This window comes from Lycium barbarum, chromosome 6, assembly GCF_019175385.1.
Source record: "Lycium barbarum isolate Lr01 chromosome 6, ASM1917538v2, whole genome shotgun sequence".
NCBI lineage: Eukaryota > Viridiplantae > Streptophyta > Magnoliopsida > Solanales > Solanaceae > Lycium > Lycium barbarum.
In genome coordinates, this window is record NC_083342.1 from 117187128 (window position 1) to 117213135 (window position 26008).

Consider the following 26008-nt stretch of genomic DNA (forward strand, 5'->3'; position numbering starts at 1 on the left):
ATCATATTGTACCTGAATCCTCTATTATAATTTTTTTGTTCACTTTTTGACATGAAAGTAGTTTTTAACTCCAAATTATTAGAGTGCCTCAACGCACAATCATTACCATTTCAACTCATTTTATGTAATTATGATTTTATATTTATTTCAATTAGAAACACCAAGTGGATGCCTGTGGCCTATATAACTATGGTGCTTCATATTAATGAAAAATAAAAGGTCTAAGGGACCTAGTTGGATTTTGGACTAGATTATTTTACATCCTTCAAAATGTCTTCTAAGGAATTCATGCCCATTTTGTGAAATAAAAAAGAAAATTCTATTCCCCCAACAGCATGTACGAATAAATAGTCCAAACAAGTTACTAATAATAAAAGAGTGGAATTTTAGAGCAACTTTTAACCTAATCCTATTAAGGCAGATTCATGATGTTTAATTTAACCTTATCCAATTAATTAACCATTTTTAATGTGCTAACAAGTTAGTAAATATGGAATTTCAGATTAACTTCTAACCTTATCCAATTAATTAATCATTTTTGAATGCACTAACAAGTTAACAATATAAATATGAAATTTCAGATCAACTTCCAACATTATCCAATTAAATAACCATTTTGAATGTACTAACAAGTTAATAAAAAATGGAATTTCTGATCAACTCCTAACCTTATCCAATTAAGGCAAATGATGTTACCAATTATTAAAGAAAAGAGTGCACTTTTTCACAATCTGTTTTTTCTTAGTATTTCTTTTTAAATGTTTTGGTTGTCTTCTTCCTTAGTATTCTAGCAGCCTTTTGATCCACGAAAAGAGGTTAAAATATTTTGCTTAGTTAAAGAAGTTTCTTGAAGAAAGAATGATAATTTGGTGAATTTTCCAGCAATACTCATGAGCCCTAGTGTGCCATCTCAATCTAATCAGATAATTAAGAAGAGTCTTAATTACAAGAATGTGGATTAGTTGACCTACTAATGCAGTTAGGTACGTATTTCTATATACGAAAACTCTTCATTTGCCACATCATTTTATTCTTCATGCTGAATAAATACAAAATATTTTTACTCTTCTTTTATTTCTTCAAAATATAGGTTTTAGCAGACATGCGTACCTAAATTCCTTTTGTTCTGATATTACGTTAGCTCAAGATTCTTAATAATAGTCATTATTAAATTTAATTGGTACTGCGGTACTGGTATCGTACCCAAAATTAGGCCAGGACAACACTAATTATACACTTTCTTTATGGGTACAAGTTAGATTGTCCAAAGGGTTACCGAACTCTATTTTTGTGGATTACTCCAACTACAGCTGTTTCTTAAGTATTTCTTTTACTTTGGACAAATATATATAAATATATAATCAGTACCTTTCAGAGCAGTTAAGTTGAATAACTATAGAGCCAAGAAAGTAAAAACATGCGTCAAAATCAAGAGTGACAGCTACTCCCTCCTTTCACTTTTACTTATCCACTATAAACTTTGCACATCCCTTAAAAAATAATAAATAAAATGTATATTTCACTATAATACCCATATTAATTGGTGTATAATTGTATTGGATATGATTTGAAAAATAATTTGGAATGAGTAATTAATCCTAAGGGTAGAATAGAAAAAACAAATTATTTTTCTCTTGATATGCAAAAATGAACAAATAAAAGTGAAAATCTATTTTTGAAATAGTGGACAAGTAAAAGTGAATGGATGGACTACGAATAAACTTTTGGTAAAATTGTGGCCATTTAATTACAACACATGAAACATGACACATAGATTAATTAAGAGACAATTAGCGGTGGGTGTGTGAATGCGTGTGTCAGAAAGAGAGAGCGCGCTCATGGACAACCTCTTTCTTTTGGTTTCTTCTGTTAAAAGAAAAAAAAGAAAAATTAGGGTGATGGTGGCGGGTGGGGAAGGATTAAGAATAATGATAAAAGATTTTTTGCCTGATATCTGTGGTAGCCATTATCATATTCCTAGCAAAAAGTTAAAACAGGTTGATCAAGACAGCACTGACTGCATCACTGGGGAATGTATCAGATCAAATCTTGAAAATTAAAAAAATTTATTAAGTAGAGAGTGATTTCTCCTTAAATGGATTTTATACGGCACGGATTTGAATTAATCAGATGAATAAAAAACTGGATACCGAATGGTTAAATAAAATAAAACCACACAAGTGGTAGCTCCCATTTTTCTTCAAGCGTGTTTTTTTTTTTTTTTTGTGAGCCATGATGCATGCCAGTTCATGCTAAATTAATTTGTACATTTACCAAAATTTATTGAGGAAGAATACAATGAAATGAAATAGAGCTATAATTTATCCAAAGGATCTTATGTGTAGTCTTTTAGAAATAAAATTAATACAACACGAAGAAGTGGTTAAGTTGTAAATAGATTGTACTAATGGAACAACATGAGGTGTCCCTTTAATCTAAACAGCTCTACCGTGCTAAGCAGATAGCAAATTACTACTAAAAAAAAATATACTAACTTTTAGTAAAAGTGGCTTCAAAATTCTCATATTCTAGCTTTATGACCAAGTTTTCACTTCAAATACTTATCGTTCTTTTTTTTTTTTTGCCGTACTCGAGTATTACTTCAAGCTACCTTAATGATTCAGATATCAGTCGAATTTTATTCACAATGTGGTAAAACAAAATCTACTTTCCATTTTTAAAAACGTTCACAAAGGCAGCTTCCTATATCTTCTCATTACAGAAGTTGCATGCCATCGATCAACTGATAAAAATTTTGTTACCATTCGTAGGACCTAAGTAGGAGCATCTTCGAAAATGTACTTTATGTTTGATACATGCACCAGACATATCTCATCAGCACAAAACATTTATGTGTTTTAAGTTTTGTCCACTAACGTTGCAAAGATATTCCACTTCATCAAATTAAATCGACCTATATATAACAACAGTTAATTCTTTCTAGAAAATTTGACATGATAACATGACGAATAGAGTAATAACCTAGCATACAACAAGTTAAAATGTATTGATAGTGTAAATATTGCTCTCGCCGTCATAACTTAAATCTAAAACAAACACAATGACAAAGAATTCAACTACTAAATGTTTAACATGAATTCATCATTTTGGAAATTCCTGTAACCTTCTTTCAATCTAGCGATGATGGTTCTCTAGAATTTGGAAACTTTCAAAACCCTAATTATATACATATTTCCAAAAAAAGATGACCTTCTTAGGTAGTGTTAGGAGCTGTTTGGCACTAGGGGATGCACTTTTTTAAAGGTAAATCCTTCCACCTTTTCATCCACTCTCCCAACTCTTATAGAACACACACTATCAACATGTTTGAGAAAACAATGATCCATCCCCTTTTTGCAACGATTAACAGTGATTCAAACAGACATATCATTTCAGTCTAAAAAATGATGGTACATTACGACTTCTTCAAAAAGTTGGCCACTTAATTAGTGGATGATTGGAATGTTAAAACTATTTGAATAGGAAAGGGAAGAACAAGATTACAAAAGAACTTTTTTGAGTGCAATACTTTTTTTCCTTTTTTATGGGCATTTATTTTTGAAATAATATATAAAACTAAGCCCCCCCCCCCCCCCCCCCCCTCAATTTGCAACTCGCACACCAAAAATATGTTGTGCTTATATTAATAACCTCCTCAAAATTCTTTTGTCGGTGTCTATTACTACCCCTGGACCAACATTTGCTGGTGAGAGGTGCTTTATGTACAACAAGCAAGATCTCAGATTATTCTTCCTCAATAAATTTGGGTCCAATCAATTAAAACAATAGTTACGGAGTACAGTATCTTAAATTATTGTTTCATACAAATTTAGTAAGACGCAAAACAGGAGTGCAGCGATACCTGGTATGAAAAAACAAAAGTAACTAAAATTGGATCTACTCGTCGATTGGCCAACCACACGTGTAGTCTCCTTAAAAGAAGCTCGATTGGTTGACGTATATGTGTATCAAGTATCTACAACAAAACACACCCAATTTTTTTGAAAGGCTACATCAATTATTTTCTCCAAATTTAATGAGAGATATAATTTAACATGTTCTATAAATAATAAAGTGGTCCATTTTGCCTGTTAAATAGGAGTAGCAGAAAGGTCTCTTTTCATCATAAATTTCTTTACAGCTAGCAAGTGTTAAGCGCCAATTAATGGTGTACTTCAAAATTGAATTAGACATTTAGATGAATGAAGATCACTTGTTTTGCCTCATATACGAACAAAGTCCTTGGCTTAGGATCATGTGCTTATTATCTTCTGGCATTCCTTTGTGTGCTGTAGTTGGCATGTCCTCCTCCCCCAAGCCCTGTGGCCCTGCCCCAACCCCTTTTTTTGGGTGGTGGCGGGGTAAAATATTTAAGATCTAAGAAATAATAATCACAGTAGAATATTTTTCTTGTACTATGATAATAGTAAATAAGTACACAAATAAGCAGCTGCTATATCGTCTACAGCACTTGTCAATTTCTAGCCTTGTAGTAATGAGCATCCTACAAGAGATTTGAGCAATTGCAAATAAAGGACCCCTAGACGAAGTAAACTAGGGTAAAGATTAAACGCACAGATTTATTGCGCATCTCCCAGTCCAATGCCAACTTTTTTTTGTGGCACCATTTAATGCCTTTCAGTTCGAAAAACGTTATTATGTGTCTCACTGACACTAATTGGGTGAAGTTTCTTTTCTTATAAAAAGGTGAACCCAAATCTTACACTTTTGGGTTCACTTTGTGAGACCAAAAAAAAAAACTCTGATACAGCTAGTGGCAGTGGTCTGAGGCACTATTGTAAATTTTTCCCTCATTGAATAGTTCAATAAATTTAGGTAGTTCAGAAACAGAAAGTTACAAATACAAACATTCTACCATCCCCCAAAACTAAATAGTGTCATAAATATTTCGGGAATGGTACCATAAATGCACTATTAGAACAGATCGAGTACCCTGGTTACATTGGTAACACTACTACATTCCAGTAATGTGATACTCCCCCCCATTCCCTAAACAAATGTCTAACATTTATGCAGCTGTAAGACTTTTGAAACCTATAATCCTAAACAAAACATAACATTTGTGGCTACAAAACCTTCTCATTAAAAAATACAAAAATGTGACATTCTTTTTTAATGGACTAATCAGAAAATTTTGTAAGGTCTGCGTACACTATCCTCCCCAGACCCCACTTTGTGAGATTTCGCTGGGATGTTGTAATCAGAAAATTGTGTCAAACAAGGTGAAACGAGGGGATAATACAATAGGGACAAAAATAAAATTATTCATAATGGAATATAAAAAAGGACAACCGAAAAAGAACAAAAAAGCGGCAATTGCCGACCCCAACACCAAGTCCTCCGTCCCTGAGGTTAATCACTATGGATAAATATAAAATGTACACAGAGGATTTTCTTTTATCAAAGTATTACTTCAATTTCATGTTTTTTTGGTACATATTACTTCAATTTCATGTACTCCTTGATACAAACAGATAGTGAGAAACTGAACTCAGAAGGCCAAATGAGCAATGATAGGTAAGGACTATCGAAATACCACAAATGAGCAATGATTGGTAAGGACTATCGAAATACCATTAACACACCATAAAACAGAACTAAGGAAGCCTAACTCCTCCATAATTAACCCTAAAGCGAAAAGCCAGTGGCCTGTGGTGCAAAAACATAGCCAAAAGATTACTGGGTATTCGACCAAGAATACAAGCATCTTACAGACTTATTGCTGGTTACAGGCCACTCGATGCACGTTCGGTTCATCATCATCCGAGTCATAAGCCTCTTGCTGTCGTCGCTGCTCCTTGTGCCTCATTTCTTCTTCAATGTTGACATCGTGCATAATAGTTTCCTCACACTCATCCAACTCAATTTCCGATGAGCTCTTCCCTGGTCTTGGTGGCAGAATAGTCTCTATGCCACGGCATGTGTCAGGGGAAAGAACCCCTGATTCTGGAAATTCCACATCAAAATGGATATAAAGCCGGCCCTTAATGAAAGGCTTGCCATAGTTGGGCATGCCTTCATCATTTATTGCCTTGAATTGATCTGCAAAAGACAACCGGATAAGCACACATACACTCATTGTAATACTACCATACAGCCTCCTCAGCCACCCTAGTTCAAGTACCATTTTATCCTACCTCGCACAACCCCCCCCCCCCCCCCTCTCTTCCCCCCACCCCAAACCTCAGGCTTAGAACCTTGGTGTGGCCAGCTTGGGCGCAGCTCGACTAATTCCATAGAGTACTTGCAACCACCCTGCATAGGTACTGGTAACTCTGTCCACCGAGGCTCGGACGGATGGGAAGATATTGCTTTTGCCTCCGTTGGTCCTCAAGGATTAAAAGCCTTTTCATTGTCACCACTTACGTTGACCAATATGGCTAGTTCTCAAGCAATATCTCAAGCTTGAATAAGGCTTTGAAGCCCCTCTCCTCTCTCAAACATGATGGCTCGAGGTAAGCAAACAAGGAACGCAGGTGCTTACCAGGCTTTACAACTTCTCCGGGGTTTGATTTGATTAAAAGCTGCCTCCCATCAAGATGAGTTAGGACAAATCGAAAGCCACAAAGAGCTTCAGTCAAAGTAAGTGTATGTTCCACATAAAGATCATCAAACTTCCGCTTGAACTTCGGATGCTCCTTCTGTTGTATAATAAAAACAATATCTCCAGTGATGGTATCGGGCTGCAGAACAACAGTAAGACTAAATTATGAGATCAGACTAGTAATCAGCCAAAGTGAGGGCAATGCATAAAATGGAACGGGGAAGCAAATAGCTTGATATATTATATTAGGAGGTTATATACTTGATTCAAAATACTGTACTGACTCCAGGGCGCAAGACTCAAATATGTTCAGACACATCTCACATGTATTTAATATGTAAAAGGACTAACCAGCTACACTTACAGCTTCATCTGCTTCCCCTTCGAAAGTTATCTTCTGGTTATGTTGCATTCCTTTCTCAACATTCACTTCCAGAACCTTCTTTTCTTGTGTAACTTTTTTTCCTCTGCACTGTGAGCACCTGTCCCTCTCACTGATAACCTCTCCTGCGTCAACATGATAAATTTCAAGGACAACTCTTTTTTTACATGTTTCCCCTTTTTCTATGGATAGGTAAAGAAGGGACACCACCAACGTTTCTCATCTTTCGTCACAGGAACATGGAATAACCATAATATTTTCATTAACTACCTGAGCCTCGGCATTCAGGACAAACATGTTGCATCTGTTGGATCATTCCTGGAGCAATCTGTCTTGCTGTGACACGCATTCCAGTGCCTTGGCATCCATAACATGTCCCAGATGCTCCACTCTTTGAACCTTTCCTGATAACACAGTGGAACCAAATCACAAATGCGTCGAACAAATAAGTCAAATGCACATGAAATCCAACAAATTATCTCAGTTCAACTGATATAAAAGGTTTAGAAAACGATTAAATGCACAACCAACTTCTCTCTGAAGCATTCAATTTGTTTCCAACAATTTCTTATGCCTTTTTTACCATTCCAATACTAAACAAGATTTTATTATTTTCTCAAAATGTCAATGATAAAACACCCCTTTTTTTTTTCTCTCTATTTTGAATGGGTTATGCTACATTTATCTGTTAATTGAGGGCAACGCACACCCACATCACCACCTGCCCCCACACAGCCTAAGAAATGAGGAGCACTACATTAAATTAGAAAGATGCATTCACAAGAGCATCCTAATAGATGATAGGTATATCACAACAACAGAACCGATATCGAGGCCATATGAATCAAATAAAATTAAAGATGAAAGCAAATAAAGGAGCACCCATGGACAGTAGCAGCATGGGTACACAAAACATTAGAAACACAGAGACAGAGCTCAAAGAGCATTTAAAACAATAATCTGTAAATGGAAACTCCATATACCAAATAATATAAGAGCGCTTTCAGAAGGTCAACCTTACAAAGAATATCTTCAAACTTTTTTTTGGATAACGGATTAGTCCAGATAAAATTGCATGCATTTTGATTAATCCACATGATACCTGTTGTTGCACCCCTTTCAAAACAGGTTTAAGTTGAAGTGCACGGTTTGGTAATGGTGCCTACAATTGCCACCTCCCACCAGTACAGGTAACAAATAAATTTATCCACGGAGGGGAAGAAATGACCTAGTATTTTGTCTCTACTGAAATTTTAACCCTAGCTCCCATGCTTTTCCCACTTCATTAACCACTAGATCACACCATTGAATGTCAAACTCGAGCTATTTGGACCATTGAAGATTACAAAAGCATCCAAATTAATTCAAGGTGCTAAAGGAAAAATATGTTTTGATACTAGAGATGTAAATCCAGCGGTGACGTCTTTTATCACTTTCCGAATTAGAATTCGGCTAAAAAAAGGAGATAGGAAACTCAATTTTTTCATGAGAACTTGTCCATTACTTCCTCAATCCAATCTCTTAAGAAATTTGTTCACTTCCACGGAGTTCAAGAGAAGATGGTTTTAGAGAGTAATTACTTTTGTGTTCCTAGATCTGTTACCATAATGATTGGAAGATGCAAATGGGCGTGATGTCACATCAAAGTATAAACCATATAAAGTAGTTATCATAGACTAATTCAACGTATTTAATGTCGATTTGATCATTCCAGGAAGGAGGTCTTACTCTTGGAAAGGACTAAAATAGAAAGCAAATCAAAGGAAATAGTGTACAAGCGGAACAAAAAACTAGAAGGTAATCTTCAAAAAATTATTAGCACCACGAAACAAAAACAGAAAGTTAGAAACAGTGGAACGTTGTGAAGTGAAACAAGTGCCTCACATGGAAAAAATAATAACGTATCTAGGCTCAGTTGTTAGACATATGTGCTAGTGTTGTGGACTCAAATACAAGTCATACTAGCAGCCTAACTATGCATTTGTATTTCTCCATAACACAAAAACAATCTGCCGCAGATTTTTGAATGGGCTCAAGAAGAAGTACAGAATTCACTTGGAAGAACGTATCAACAAAATCCTTATTTACTAGGCACAAAAAAACCTAGATAGTTCTGTGCCATCTTTGGACCTAATATAGCTTCAAAAACAATCAGATAAGATAAGTTTAGACTATTCAGAGAGAGAAAATACCCTTTACACTTGGGACACAATATATTCCGGGAAAGTGAAAGCTTCTTTGTGGTGCCATTATACAAGTCTTCCAGAGAAACCCTAAGTGTATGCACTATATCTTCACCTTGTTTCTGTCTGCTAGCTCTGAAGCGACTGCCGCCACCTGAAACAACCAAGGCCAAATAAATATGCCGTCCAACAGAATTAACCTATCTACCATCCAAGAGAGAGAATTCTTACCACCAAAAGACCCACCAAAGAATGATTCAAATATGTCAAAGTGATCATGAAAACCACCACTGCCACTCCCCATTCCTTCTTTAAGGGCATCTTCACCATACTGATCATAAATTTCTCTCTTCTCTGGATCACTTAGAACTTCATAGGCCTGAGCCAACTCCTTGAACTGAAGAAGATCGAAAACAAACATAAGTACATGACAAGAAGGAAAAGCGTAGAACTGCCCCCTTCCACTTTGGTTTTTTCGATCACATATTGGCACATTCATACGTTCATGATGCATCATAATTAAAAGGGCATAAAGTAAATAAGACCTATGTATCAATGAACTGTCCTGATCATGCATTAGCTGGATTTCATTAATGGCTTGAGGGGAAACTGCCTTAGAAAGCATGCAGGGCGCAAGCTGGCCTGGCCACCAGTATTATCCCAAAAAGGAGGAAAAAAACATGCAGAGCATCGGAATCAAAAGGTTCCATTGGTGACATGACATATCTGGAACAGTAATATGCAGAGGATTCCACTTGCACAAGTAGGATCTGCAACTTACTTTCTCGGGGTCACCACCCTTGTCAGGGTGATTTCTTATAGCAGCTTTCCTATATGCCTTCTTAAGTTCATCCTGACTGGCACTTTTGGAGACACCAAGAACCGCATAGTACTTGGAGTTGTCACTCCTCTTTGGTGCCCGTCCAAACATAATGGCTCAACTTTATGCCTGCTTCAGACACACAACAAATAAATTCAGACTGCGTTTAGTAAGTTACACACCAAAACAAGAAAAGAGTGAGAAGTTTTACATGTAACATGTATAGTAAATAGGCATATGATAACTGATTAAAACTATAGTTTCGCGGACAGCATTTAGTAAGATACACACCAAAACAAGAAAAGAGTGGGAAGTTTTACATGAAACATGTATAGTAAATAGGCATATTATGATAACTGATTAAAACTATAGTTTCGTGGAGAAATATCAACTGCATCAAGTTGAAGAATAAGATGGAGAAACTTTATCTCCTGTTGATATATCCACAATACTGAAAATGAAAGCAAAGAACTCGTGAGGATTTTTAGCACAGAAGCTACAAAAAAGAGTAAATTTTCTTTCATGGATAAACTTAAGATATTATCAATATATATATATATAGACAGATGCAGAAGGGGAGAAAGAGAGACCCAAAAGGCCTTGTCTTAGAGGATTTTCATGAAGTATTGTCATTAAAGAGATTTTCATGAACTAAAATACCGCGTTATAGAAACAGTACCAAAAAAAAAAAATGGCCAACTTTATTTTTTGCAACACTTAGTGTTTTTTTCATACTTTGACCAATGATTAGTTGTGTGTCAAGACTCCGAAACGTCAATATTTTATATAGAACCTGTTATTTTTTTCTGCGTACAATAATGTAGGTTCAATACGTCAAGGATACGTAAACGTTTGGATCGTCATTTTAGGTGTTGAAAAGATGCCCGAAGTAAGTTTTGTTTGTAAACTTTAGGTTTAAGTGTTCTATATACATAGACGTCCATTTTTGTTTGAAGACTTGTTGTCATTAGCTTAAAGTTTTTTATTTTTAGGTTCAAAAGGTTTTTTCTGAGGTCATTTTGGTTCCGGACTCTTTAACTGACCTATATCAACTCTCACCTCGTCAGCTACTACATATATTTTTGCCTCACTTTTCTTTCTATCAACATATAATTTTACCTCACTAAAACAAGGATACAAGGGCAAACAACTTTTAAATTACTTCCAAATTCTATTTTGGAAGGAAAAAGATCAGAACAAAATTGAAATAACAGAAAAAATAAAAAATTAAGAAAAAGAACATGCTTTTTATGTGAAGAACATGTTGCCTAGCACGATCTACACAGCATGTGCTAATTCAAATCTCCCACCTTTCATATTAGAAAAAAACATAGAATCAATAAAATAATATCTGAAAAAGAGCAACTGAACCTTCAAACAAAGGAAAAACATACTAAGTAAATAAGGAAAGCAAGTGGACTTTGCAGCTGAAAAAAGGAAAAATAAAAGAACCAACAAAACAAACAAACTGAAGTTCAAAATTAACAGCAGCAATATCAAACTCTTTTCCACCATAAAACAATCAAGAAACCATATTCATCAATCAAAAAACAGATTAAAGATTTGAACTTTACATCCACTGCTGACACGGATCAAGACTAAACGTGAGGAGTAACCAAAAAGCAACAAGAAAACTCAAAATTGAAGTAAAGAAGCTAGAGAAAAAAGTACCTGGACAAAGGGTTTCCACAGAGAGAGAAAGAGAATGGACAGCAAGAAAACTCGTACTACTTGTCAAGGGAAGTTTCATTTTTGGTCACGTTATCAGTTGACAGTAAGCCCGGAGATGAAACAAAATTCCTTTTTGTTTGGAAAAATTACGAGAATGGATTTCAATTTTAAAGATTACATAAGTAGGCGTTTGGCGATGAAAATCACATATTTTTCCTTTTGTGTTTGGTTATAATTTTTGTAAATAATATTTGGTAGTTTGAATGTACTAAAATTGAAAAAAGTGAAAATTGTTTTCCAAATACAACTTCAACTTGAGTTGTATTTTGAATTTTCACGGTCAAATGCTGATTTTCAAAAAAACAACAACAGCATCCCAGTGAAATCCCACACCGTGGGGTCTGGGGAGGGTAGAGTGTACGCAGTCGTTACTCCTACCAAGGTAGGACGGCTGTGATTTTCAAAAAAACAAGTTGAAAAAAATTTCTGAAAAAAAAAAGTGAAATGTTCTCATGGCCAAACGGGTGATTGGAAATAAATTAGAAAATACGTTCAAAAATAATTTGGGACGGTGGGAGTAATAAAGAAAGCATGACAAAACATCCTGCAAAACGAACAGTAATAACAACAAGACAATACAATAACCACAGTACAAGAAACATCGATAGTACTAGAAATTGAGGAACAACATAATACTACTAGTACTACTGATACCGGAAACTAAGCAAACAATAAATTAAGAGACCACGCTTAACTACCTCCTAACCTTCTATCCTAATTTATGTCCTCCATAACCTATATATGAGGTCATGTACTCGGTAAACTGAAGAAGCGTCATGTCATGTCATGTCTAATCACGTTTCCCCAATACTTCATCGGTCTACCTCTTCTCTCTTGAAACCATTCATATTCAACCTCTCACACCTACGCACAATGTATAATTAACATTTATCTTAATCTTTATTAACTGAAATATTAATTGATCTCATACAGAAAGGATTTGCAGATGATTTACTTCTATTTTGAAGGGGGAATGTGTAACACCTCGTATCTTAGAACTCATGTTAGACTCGTAACGTTAGAGTTTTAGAGAAAAATTTGAAAGTTTGTACGTATTACGAAAGTGGTTGACCAGCCTACTTCGGGCACCCGTAACTCCTTGATTAGTTGGGAATTTGGGAAAGTACCCTTAATGAAAGTTGTAATATGTAGAAATACCTTTCTAACGATATAAGGACCAAGCCAATCAGAGATCGGAGCAAGGAGATACGATCGTCTCAATATGGCTAATAGTAAGACACTTAAAATTCGATAGAATCGGCTAAGTTTTCGATATGTTTGCCTTACGATCAAATTTCGTGAAAATCCGTTCGGAATTTGAGAAAACTTAAAACATGAAAGTTGTAGCTCTTTGAAATATCTTTCCAACGGTATATTGTGGAGTCCAAACAGATCTCTGTACAAGAAGTTATGACCATTTTACCGAACACTGCATAGAACCGACACACGGGGGGCGTGAGGGCGCGTGCGATGGCCCCGCATCGCGGGCCGATCGCGTAACTCTGAGTATCGACCTGCAGAATGTCGCGCGATGGCCCCGCATCGCAGACCCATCGCATAACAGGTCGGGTTCGGGTCAAAAAGTCGGGATTTCGCGTTTTAAGTTATATTTAAGCTTGGGGTTTATTTCCCTAACACCCCTAGTCACGAAAAATTACCCTAAAGTCAGGAAGAACAAATCCCAAGCCTCAAGAACCCTACAAGGTAAGTTTTATCATGATTCTAGGTTGAATTCAAGTGCCTAATCTCTTTCTAACTTGAGTAAACCCTTCTAATCATTCCAAGTCAATTCTAATATATATATTCTTGTAATCTAAGCAAGAAATCATTGTTCATAAACTAGGGTTTTCAAGAAAACCATCTCAGGGTTCAAGAATTCAACATTTTTGGAATTTTTCTTCAAAGATTCATACTTTTCTTCAAGTTTTGGAGCGAGTAAGGTATGTAGAGTTACTATCTACGTGTGGGAACATCATTGTTCTTCCCCACGCCTCATAATCCATAAATTTATGATTCTTTACGAAAACTAGGGTTTCTATACCATGCTCATGATAACCCTAGGTCTATGTCCATGATTATATTATCTATGAATTGTTATAATTCCATCATTGAGTTCTTAATATTTCTCCATGATTATTAAGAATCTGTCTGTAATCTATGAAAAACTCATATATCTCATTCCATGGGTTCATGCATGCTAGTTTATGATATATTATGCTATTTCAAGAAAATACTATACATGTCTTACAAGTTCATGCAAGCAAGCTATAATTCATGATATCCATGTACAAGCAAGTTATATTCATGAAAATCATGGGCAGCAAGTGCCACTTATTTTACATGTTCATGTTTTTAGGAGTTGCTTTAATTACCGAGAAGGGCTTCAGATAGCTTGAAACTACGTAGCCACCGTAGGATGAGGATCGCTCCACCCATGTCCCGGACGATCTCTCATAATGACTGGATCCTTTCATATTTTGTTAAATCTCATGTTCCCTGGTAAGGACTGAGTGTTCTGCTGGCGGGACGCAAGCACCAGACCATGGATCGGTTATAAGTTATTGCTCTCCCTACTTATGATATTTTTACCATGTTATATATATATATATACATACATGTATTCATGTTCATGACCAGGTTTCAGTTCCTATCATTATTATTTCATGTCCTGTGTTATTTCTTTAAGTTGTTTTACACACCAGTACATTCAATGTGTTGACGTCCCCTTTTTATTACCCGGGGGCCTGCATTTCACGATGCAGGTACTGATTTACAGGACGACACATCTGCTCAGTAGGACAGCATTCATATCAGCTTATTGGTGAGCCCCATCTCATTCGAGGTTTAGTCAACTCTTTATTTAATGATTAGCTATGCATCTAAGGTATACTGGGGGCCTTGTCCCAGCGAGTATGTCTTCCATGTTCAGACTTATGTTAGAGGTTTCATAGACTAGACAAGTCAGTTATGTTATGTCAGACTTTCGGAGTCGTATAGCCATTTTTGGCTCATTCATGTTATTTCCGCACTCATGTTTAAACAAATATTTTTATTAAGTATTATAACTTATTACATTTTATAAAGGCTCATCATACATTCACGTTATATTCCGCTCATGTTATGCCTCATGATGATTCAGCAAGCCATGTGGTTCGCTCGGTCACATGCAGTAAGGCACCGAGTGCCGTGTTTCGCCCAGGCCATGGTTCGGGGCGTGACAGGATGTGAGTTCAGTCCATTGTTATTTGATAGATTCCAGGAATTCTCTAAAGCCTCAGGATTGAAAGGAAATCCCTCAAAGAGTTCTGTTTATTGTGGTGGTGTACCAAATGATGTGCAGCAAGGTATTCTGGATATACTTGGCTTCAGTAAAGGTACTCTCCCTTTCAGATATTTGGGAGTCCCTTTAAGTACTAAAAGAGTGTCTATTGTGCAATGTCAACCTCTGGTGGATAAAATGCTCAATAGGATTAAGTATAGGACTACCAGGTATTTGTCATATGCAGGGAGAATACAATTGATTAAATCTGTCATATTCTTTATTCAAGTTTTTTAGGCTCAAATTTTTGTCTTACAAAAAAAAGTAGTCAAAGTGATTGAATCCACTTGTAGAAGTTTCCTTTGGACTGGGGGTATTGAATTATCCAAGAAAGCTTTATTAGCTTGGGAAAGGCTTTGTTACCCCAAGTCAGCTGGTGGTTTGAATATTCTTGACATATCTACATGGAACAAAGCTGCAATTAGTAAATTACTTTGGAACATACGCATCAAAAAATACAAGCTTTGGGTTAGATGGATACATTGCTATTATGGGAGAAATAGAAATCTACTGGAGGATGTTCCTAAGCAAGCCTCTTGGATCATTCAAAAGATACTCAAAGCCAAAAAATATTTCATCCGAGCTGGCTACATGATGACGGAGGTGGAAGATATGCCAAACTGTTCAACCAGAATGATATATCCTAGATTGAGAGGGCAGTTTCCAATGGGAACAAGGAGAAGGTTGATATGTAATAATTTTGGACTACCAAAATGGATATTTATACTCCAACTGGCTGCACATGGTAGACTATCGACTAGAGACAAACTATGCAAATGGGGAGTGACAACTGAAACCGAGTGTCCCCTATGTGAACAGGCTAATGAGAGCACATTACATCTTTTCTTTACTTGTGACTATTCTGCCCATGTATGGAGATTGTTACTGAAATGGATGAGCATTGACAAAGCATCGATGTGTTGGGCTGATGAGATACTATGGGCAACATAGATGGCACGGGGTAAATCACCAAGAGCTGAAGTGTATAGAATGATGCTAGCAGCTGTTGTATATCACATCTGGAGGGAAAGAAATGCAAGGGTTTTTCAGGACAAGAGGCAGCAACCTGGTCTTATTATCAAGAGGATCATTTAGGAGATTCATATAAAAGCAGGCAGAAGATTTCCTATTGCAAAATGGCTAGAACAGTACAATTTTTATCCTACTTAGGGTAGCTAGTCCTTTGACTCAATGTTACTTTGTTATTTTTTGCTCTGAGTTGGTATACTGGGACTCTTGTCCAGTAACTAGCTCCTTTTTGTTCTTAAACGTTTACTTTTGGTAATGAAAACTGTTAGTTGCCAAAAAAAAAAAAAAAAAGTCAAGGGATTGAATAAGTATGTTTCACAATTAAATGTCCATTTCAATTAGTAATGAGATACACAATAGCCTGATTAAACCTTATAAATATGCAAGGACACATTCTACTTAAGAGGTATGCAAAGGGATAGAGCTGTTTTCTTTTCAAAGTTTAAGAATAAAAGAAAATGGCTTGTTATTAAGTGGTTTACATCTCAAAACTATTCACTTTTTGAAAGAAGTTGAAGACACTTCTCTGATTATGCAGTAGTTTTAATTTCCAATCAATTTATACACTTCATTGTGATTTGGTCAAAGTAACTTATCCATGGAGTTACCAAAAATTCAAGCATAAGTGATTGAAAAGGATTGACTAGTCAAAATTATTGTAATAAGCTTCAAACCAGGTTGTTCAACTTTTTTGGTTTGTTAATAATTGCCTCTTCTTTTTTTTTCATCTGGTATCCGGTACCCGCATTGAAATCCGATTACATTTAGATTCACGCCGTGTAAGGCCCATTTCTGGGGGAAAGCGCTCCCCTACCAAGAACTTTCCAAACCCAAAGTTCAAACTCGAGACCTCTGATTAAGAGTTTGTTAATAATTGTCACTATTATGTTTGCTATAATACTTGATATTTGAGATTACTTTTTATGTTTTGTACTAATCAAGTATTCAAAAATCTATTTCTCATTAAGCTATATAAAATAAAATCTCATATTCTTTCAGTCATCTAAAAAATTCTACTATTAAGAAGAGCCGGTTGGGCTCACTTTCTCGTCGTCCCTCCCAATTTAATTAAAAAAAAATTGTGGGCCCCATATATATTAAACAACAACTAATATTAAAAAAAATTATGGGCCCCATAATTCTAATATATATATATATATATATATATATATATATATATATCTGTTCCACCATATATATTAAACAACAACTAATATTTTGTGAGCCCCATAATTCTAATATATATATATATATATATATATATATATCCGTTCCACCATATATATTAAACAACAACTAATATTAAAAAAATAGTGCAAATTAATAATGTCCAAAAAAAAAAGTGCACCCCATATTAAAAAATCTAACAATATTCATGTAATTTCCAAAGTATCTCATTAAGTCAATAATGATGGATTCATTGCTACGTGCATATTCGTAGCAAACACTAATATAATAAAATTTTAAATACGGAGCACAAACTACAATGTTATATTAATCGTGTTTTGAACATAGTATCCCATATTGACAAAATCAAGCAATTTAAAAAAAAAAAGTGAATCCCATATTAAAAAAAAAACAAACAATGTCAAAAAAAAAAGTGCAAAAAACAATTGCGGGCCCCATAATTCTAATATATATATATACTAGTTGCGGGAGGCCCATGGTAAGCCCGGACCCAAATTCAAGATATAAAAATAGTACGCTAATTTTATCAAATAAGTATAATTTATGTTACATTTGTCTGCTACATAATTAATTTAATGTAATTGTAGGTTAAATATATTTTATTGATAAGTTTTCATAATAATTGGATAATTTTTAAAGAAAAAATTATTTATGAGGAAGCAAATTTGGTAGGAAACTTAGCAAATATCAAAGGGACGCAAGTGATTCGATATTCTATAAACATGATAAAGCATGATAATTACAACTGGACGAAGATCATTTAGTATTTTTATGATTTTGTGAGAATGCGATTTTTATTTATAGATAGATATATTTAAATATTTATTAAATTTTCACCCATTTATTTTATGTTTCGAGGCTTTATTCTAGTTAAATGTGGGTTTTAACCTTACTTTTAGATGAAATTCAAGAAACAACCTAAATTCATTAAAATGAGCCTCAAGAATCAATTTAGTTTTTCATATAATTAGTTTTTAGTTAATCAAACAAGAGATTATGAATATAATTTAATTTTGAATTTGACTGGTAATGCTACCTTCATCTTTAACACTATACAATACCATCCAATAGTTTTTACTTTATGTATTTGTAATCACATACAATATTACTAAAGAAGCAACATGTTGGAGGTTTAAACTAATAGAGGAACATATGATGTGAGAAATGCTTAAATGTAAAGTAAGACTGTCACGCCCCGAACCATGGCTTGGGCGAAACACGACATTCGGTGCCTTACTGCATTTGACCGAGCGAACCACATGGCTTGCTGAATCATCATGAGGCATAACATGAGCGGAATATAACGTGAATGCATGATGAGCCTTTATAAAACGTAGTAAGTCATAATACGTAATAAAAATACTTGTTTAAACATGAGTGCGGAAATAACATGAATGAGCCAAAATGGCTATACGACTCTGAATGTCTGACATAACATAACTGACTTGTCTAGTCTACGAAACTTCTATCATGAGTCTGACCGGAAAACATGCTTGCTGGGACAAGGCCCCCAGCATACCTTAGATGCATAACTAATCATAAAATAAAAGTTGACTAAACCCCGAATGAGATGGGGCTCACCAATAAGCTGATATGAATGTTGTCCTACTGAGCAGATGTGTCGTCCTGTATATCAGTACCTACATCGTGAAATGCAGGCCCCCCGGGCACTAGAAAGGGGACGTCAACACTTTGAATGTACTGGTATATAAAGCAACTGAATGAAATAACATGGGACATGAAATAATAATGATACGAACTGAAACCTGGTCATGAACATGAATACATATATATAAAACATGGTAAAAATATCATAAGTAGGGAGAGCAATAACTTATAACCGATCCATGGTCTGGTGCTTGCGTCCCGCTAGCAGAACACTCAGTCCTTGCCAGGGAACATGAGATTTAATAAAATATGAAAGGATCCAGTCATTATGAGAGATCGTCTGGGACATGGGTGGAGCGATCCTCATCCTACGATGGCTACGTAGTTTCAGGCTATCTGAAGCCCTCCTCAGTAATTAAAGCAACTCCCAAAAACATGAACATGATATAATTGGCTAAGAAGCGCATGATTTTTGTGAATTAACTTGTACTTGACTTGCAATCATGATTTCACGAAATAGCTTGTAAACATGGTTTCATGAAATAACTTGTATTTAGCATGTATGTATCTTGTATCATAGCATGAAAATAATTATATAATATAGTTGCATGAAAACTTGTAGACATGTAGGATATTCATGAAATAATCATTCTTAGTCAAAAACATGCATGCAAGAACCCATGGAATACAAAATATGGGTTTTCATGGATTACGGACAAATTCTCAATAATCATAATGAGTATCAAGAACACAATGATAGAATAATATCAATTCAACCATAATATAGTCATAGACATGAACCTAGGGTTATCATGAGCATAATATAGAATAGAAACCCTAGTTTTATAAAGTTTCATACTTTATGGATTAGGAGGCGTGGGGAAGAACAATAATGTTCCCACACGTAGATAGTAACTCTACATACCTTAGTCGCTCCAAAACTTGAATTAAAAACTTGAGCTTTGAAGAAGATTTCCAAAATCTTGAATTCTTGAACCTTGAGATGGGTTTTCTTGAAAACCCTAGTTTAGGAATGATGATTTCTTGTTTAGATTATTAGAGTATATGTTAGAATTGAGTTGGAATAATTAGAGTAGGCTTACCTTGGTGTTCTTGATGATGGAGGAGGGTAGGAGGTCGTTCTAGGGCTTGAAGGAATGAAAAATAATGATTTGAACTGATATGGACGAATATATACTGTTCTGGAAAATTAAATTTTCGGCCCAGTTAAATACTGGCCGTATTTTGAAATACGGTCCGTATTTTGAAATACGGTCCGTATTTTGAAATACGGTCCGTATTTTGAAATACGGACTGCACTGTGTCTCTTCAGTAAAATGGTCATAACTCATTGCACAGATGTCCGTTTGACCCCCATAATATACCGTTGGAAAGGTATTTCAAAGCTCTACAACTTTCATCAAGAAAGTTTGCCCAAATTCCAAATAAGTTTTGAAATACGGGCCGTATTTTGAAATACAGTCCGTATTTAACCATATGACATCCAACTGCCAAATTCCAGAATGCTCCGAAATCCTTGGTAACAGTTTATGACTTGAATTACGGGCCGTATATTGAAATACGGTCGTTGTTCATGGGCGTAAACCACCATCTTACAACTGAAGAGGAAATTTTCAATTCCCACATTCTTTATCTGGTCTAGGATCATGGTCAAAGCTTAGGTTAAAGGCACGGGGTGTTACAAAGACCTCATAAATGCTTCAGTTGAAAAAAGAAAATTTGGCTCTGATGTTACCTAAATTTTACTGGTCTAAGGACAAATAATTTAGAAGGTACTTCACCCGATTCATATTATATGGTGTTTTTAACTTGGCACCCCTAAAAAGTAAGAAATCTTTTGACTAAATTAAACCTTAATTAAATACTTTCAATTTAATACTATTTCTAGCTTTTGAAATTATTCACTTATCGAAATAAAGGTAAATTTGAAAAAATAATAATACATGCTTGAATATATAAATAATTAATTATTTTAAACTAAATATAAAAATTAAAACAACATATAATACAGATCAAAGGGATAAAGTAATAAGCAACAAGAAGAGATTTTTGAAAAAAATCAAACAACACACTAATTATAAAAGCCCATGTGAAAGTGGACTTCATTGATAATGAGAGCAAAAATAAGCAAATGAAATTTAGCAAGGACAAATCAAATCAGCCACCTGTAAGAATTCTATATGATGATGTGAGGATGTGAGGACGACAAAACCCTCACATCCTCACTTATATTAAGTAGTAAATATATATATATATATATATATATATATATATATATATATATATATATATATATATATATATATATATATATATATATATATATATGCATAAAAATAGTGCAAATTAATAATGTCAAAAAAAAAGTGCACCCCGTATTAAAAAATCAAACAATATTCATGTAATTTCCAAAGTATCTCATTAAGTCAATAATGATGGATTCATTGCCACGTGCGTATTCGTAGCAAACACTAATATAATAAAGTTTTAAATACGAGCACAAACTACAATATTATATTAATCGTGTTTCGAACATAGTATCCCATATTGACAAAATCAAGCAATATATATATATATATAAAAAGAATCCCATATTAAAAAAATAAACAATGTCAAAAAAAAAAAAGTGCAGACTTTGTATTCGTGGCAAACACTAATATAATAAAGTTTTAGATACGGAGCACAAATTACAATGTTATATCAATCGTGTTTTGAACATAGTATATATATATATATATATATATATATATATATATATATATATATATATATATATATATATATATATATATATTATATGCATAAAAATAGTGCAAACTAATAATGTCCAAAAGGGTGGGCCCCATACTAAACAACACCAAGCAATATAAAAAAAAAAAAAAACTATATAAAGCATGGGTTTAGACCCATGCTTCGTCGTCCGTTGTCCCTTAAAAAAAAAGGGTGGGCCCCATACTAAATAATACAGAGCAATAAAAAAAAAAGGAAGAAAAAAAAGTGGAACTCACCATCTCCAATCTCATGGGAAAAAAAAAGTGGACCCTATATTATCAAAATCAAGCAATATCAAAAAAAAAAAAAAAGTGAACTCCATATTAAAAAAAATATAATGTTAAAAAAAAAGTGTTGGCTTTGTATTCGTAGCAAACACTAATATAATAAAGTTTTAGATACAAAACACAAACTACAATGTTATATTAATCGTGTTTTGAACATAGTATATGTATATATATTATATGCATAAAAATAGTACAAACTAATAATGTCAAAAAAAAAGTTCACCCCATAAAGGGTGGACCTCATACTAAACAACATCAAGCAATATAAAAAAAATAAAAAAAAGTGGAACCCACCATCTCCAAACTCACTGTAAAAAAAAAAGTGGACCTCATATTAACAAAATCAAGCAATATCAAAGAAAAAAAAAGTGAACCCCATATTAAAAAAAAATAATGTAAAAAAAAAATGCAGACTTTGTATTCGTAGTAAACACTAATATACTAAAGTTTTAGATACGGAGTACAAACTACAATGTTATATTAATCGTGTTTTGAACATAGTATGTATATATATATATATATGCATAAAAATAGTGCAAATTAATAATGTCAAAAAAAAGTGCACTCCATATTAAAAAATCAAACAATATTCATGTAATTTCCAAAGTATCTCATTAAGTCAATAATGATGGATTCATTGCCACGTGCGTATCAATCCATTAGTGGGAGCAAATGAAATTACTTTTCTTCAAAAAGTTAAGTAGTCAAACCATACAGTTTTCTTTCTTTTTTTATATTAGCCTGAGATCTAATCTAGATATTAAACTGTTGTATTTGTTATTCCGCCATGTCATTTATTTGTTATGTTCACTAAAATAAATATACTTAAAATATTTATATTTTAAAATAAGATAGAATTTAATTACTTTTTATTTTTATTCTTACTCTAATAAATGTGAAAAGATATTAATGTCGTAAAAAAAAATATCAAATGGAGATCAAATAATGAATAACGTAAATTAGTCAAATTATAATTCTAATCGACGTTTTCTTAAAAAACCATGCAAAAGACAACATGACAAGTAAAATGAGCTAAACCGAGAATATTTACCAAAAATTAAAAAATAGTATTTCTTCGTTTAAATAGAAAATCAATTTCTACTTTGTTTCGTTTTAAACATGTAAAATTAATTTAATAATTTGAATTAGAATTATCCAAATCAAAATTTGATAAAAAATAATAAGGATTTTACACCTTTAAATTAATCGAATTAAAATTGAAAGTATCAACTGATGCTTAAATATTGCTATTGTTTTATCTCAAAGAGAGGAAAATAGTTTCCTTTTAAACAAGTCTTCTCTTTTAAAAAATATTAATAAATTTGCCGATTTTGTATTCGTAGCAAACATTAATATAATAAAATTTTAGATACGGAGCACAAACTACAATGTTACATTAATCGTGTTTTGAACATAATAATATTATATATATATATATATATATATATATATATATATATATATATATATATAATCACTATTCAAAGATAACTACATACACATAGATGCATTATAATTTAAAGTGCGCACGAGCATAGGCCGTCTAGTATTTCTACTAAAAAGAAATAATTATATGCTTACCAAGAGTGTGCTATTCTGGAATGAAGTCAAAGAAGACATTCTTATATTCTGATATTAAAAGCTTGTTTCTCAATTTTTAAAATAGCCATTTTTTTGCGCGGATTGCCCTTATTTTGGGGTGGTCTTTAAAGTTTGCCCTTCAAATTTGTGGTCGTTAAATTTTGCCCCTCATATTTGTGGTCTTTAAGTTTTGGTTCGAACCCCCGCTTAGGCATAAAATAAAAAAATAATTTCGCAAGGCAGGACTGGGGAGTGTATGCCGGATCCAGCATACAATCTTTAAGGAAAAGCTAAAGTTATGCCGGATCCGGCATAACTACAAGTCTGCCCCATAAGGCAGAATTTTTCCTAAGACATAGTTTAGTTATGCTTTATGGGGCAGAATTTTAGTTAAGACATACAAAATTATGCCCCATAAGGCAAGAACTTTTCTTAAGGCATAGACTTTGCCTTATAAGGCAAAGTTTAAGTTATGTCTTAAGGAAAAGTTCCGCCTTATGGGCATACTTTTAGTTATGTCTTTGGGGCACACTTTTTAGTTAAGGCATAACTAAAAGTTTATCTTGAAAAGTAAAAAAAATAAAATATATATATATATATATATATATATGCTTCAAGGCAAAGTCTACCCCCTCCGGCAGACTTTTAGTTAAACATGACTAAAAGTCTGCCGGAGGGGGCATAGCGAAATTTAAACTCTACTTTGCAAAAAAATTTAAAATTTTTGACTAAGCGGGGGTTCGAACCCGGAACCTATGGATTTTAGCCGAAGGACAAAATTTAAAGACCACAAATATGAGGGGCAAAATTTAAATACCACCCCCAAAAAAAGGCAATTCCGAATTGCCCTAGCCTATTTGTATACTATATATGTTGGGCCACTTCAAATTTTTTGAAAATATAATTACTTTTAATAAATTACTTTCCTCCTGAAGATTACAAGAATCACTCCTCAAAAAATAAGATTACAAGAATTTAATATATTAAAGTAAACTAATCTCGAAACTGGTCTTAACTCACTTTTTCCCTCCATATATAATTGCTGAGCCACATTCTTTTTCTTAAGCCAAGTATTTTTCAATTCCATCATCTCCTTAATCCTTCTTCTACCTAGTTTAACATCATGGCGAAAGTGAAATTTTCTTTCATTAGTGAAATTGAAGAAGAAATCTTTCGCAGGATGGTGAGCATGGATTTAGAAATTGAACCATCCAAGAAAGTCATGTCTTTTTGGATGTTTTTGGAGTCCCATAACTTTAATAAATTTTACCAAAAGATTTCTACTTGTGATGAAAAAAAATTCAGAAGTCTTTATGCTGAAGCTAAGATAGCTTTAAATTTTCTTGAATCAAACTCACCTTCTACTTCTCAAGAGTTCTGTCCGCTCACTTCTCAACTCTTGATCCCTTCCCTTAAAGAAATTCTTTTGAAAAAAGAGAAAGTGAAAAATGATATTTCATTCATCTTTGACAAATTTTGTTCTGATGGTTTTGAAGATACATTGGTCAAGGTGAAATTGGCATTGGATTCTAAACTAAATCCTTTTGCCAACGAATGGAATCCATCAGCGAAGGCTCTTGAGGTAAATCGTTCATTATTTATGACCTTCTCTCGTGGTCATTCATTCTTCAAGAAATAAGTGTTTAATTTCTTCCAAAAGTACGTACGTCGCAATAAAACAAGAAAATATTTATAGATTTTGAATCTTAATTTACTATCGTACAACATATAACTAGTTTAAAAGAGAACAATGAAATCTATGATGATTCTTCTTATTTTTAGGATTAGAACTAAAAAAAAAATAAGCTAAGCTCATATACAAGTTTAATAAACGTAAGAAGAATAGTACAAATTTCCTAAATTAATGTGAGAATTAAATGGTTTCTTTAATTTAATAATTTCGTATTCTCCCATTTAATTTACCTACCCCTTCTCCGATCCCTTAGAAAAAATGAATAATTGGATATTAATTGATATATATCGCGCTCCTTAATTATTATTATTTTCACTCTTTTTTATTGCTACTATTTAGGATATCTCAAAACTGTGTGCGTGATGTTTTCATAGACAATAATAAAGGAGTGGATGGTCAATTTGGAAGAATTGTGTTCAAAAACACCTCCATTTGTGCTTGGGTTTTGAACGGAGGCCATCATAAAGAACCAAAATTTTATATTGGATCAGGACATGTTTCTATGGAGAAGTATGAACCTCAGGACCGAAAAAGAAGAAGAAGAAGAAGTATGAACTTCGATCGTAATATTGTTCCAGCCTAATTTAATTACATTGATATGATAATATCATCTAAGGGCAATTAATTGGTTTCTTCAACATGTTATTGATGTATTATCTTTTTTAAGATGAATGTGCGATATTTTTTTATGAACCATTGCTTTTTTATTAAGTCCGGCTTTATATCTACTGCGATGGAATTTATATATTCAAGTGAGATTTACTTAACAGTTGTTTCATAACATTGGGTGTTTTGAAGTTGCTTGTAATGACTAAATGGGAATGACCCT

General features: G+C 33.7%; 1 protein-coding gene across 4 annotated transcripts; it reads right to left on the reverse strand.

The window, feature by feature from the left end:
* Positions 1 to 5411: 5411 nt before the first annotated feature.
* Positions 5412 to 11777, reverse strand: LOC132645769 (dnaJ protein homolog). 4 transcript variants are annotated; one of them, XM_060362965.1, is made up of 8 exons: positions 11622 to 11777; positions 9912 to 10079; positions 9377 to 9527; positions 9140 to 9284; positions 7218 to 7351; positions 6930 to 7072; positions 6506 to 6704; positions 5412 to 6063 (listed from the first exon to the last, which is right to left on the reverse strand). In XM_060362965.1, the coding sequence occupies exons 2-8, from the start codon at positions 10059 to 10061 to the stop codon at positions 5738 to 5740; spliced, it is 1248 nt and encodes a 415-aa protein (XP_060218948.1). In that variant the 5' UTR covers positions 10062 to 10079; positions 11622 to 11777; the 3' UTR covers positions 5412 to 5737. The 4 variants fall into 4 exon arrangements, with proteins under 4 accessions (XP_060218948.1, XP_060218945.1, XP_060218946.1 ...); XM_060362962.1 differs by having other exon boundaries at positions 9362 to 9527; positions 11622 to 11776; XM_060362963.1 differs by having other exon boundaries at positions 9362 to 9527; positions 9912 to 10082; positions 11622 to 11737.
* Positions 11778 to 26008: the final 14231 nt, after the last annotated feature.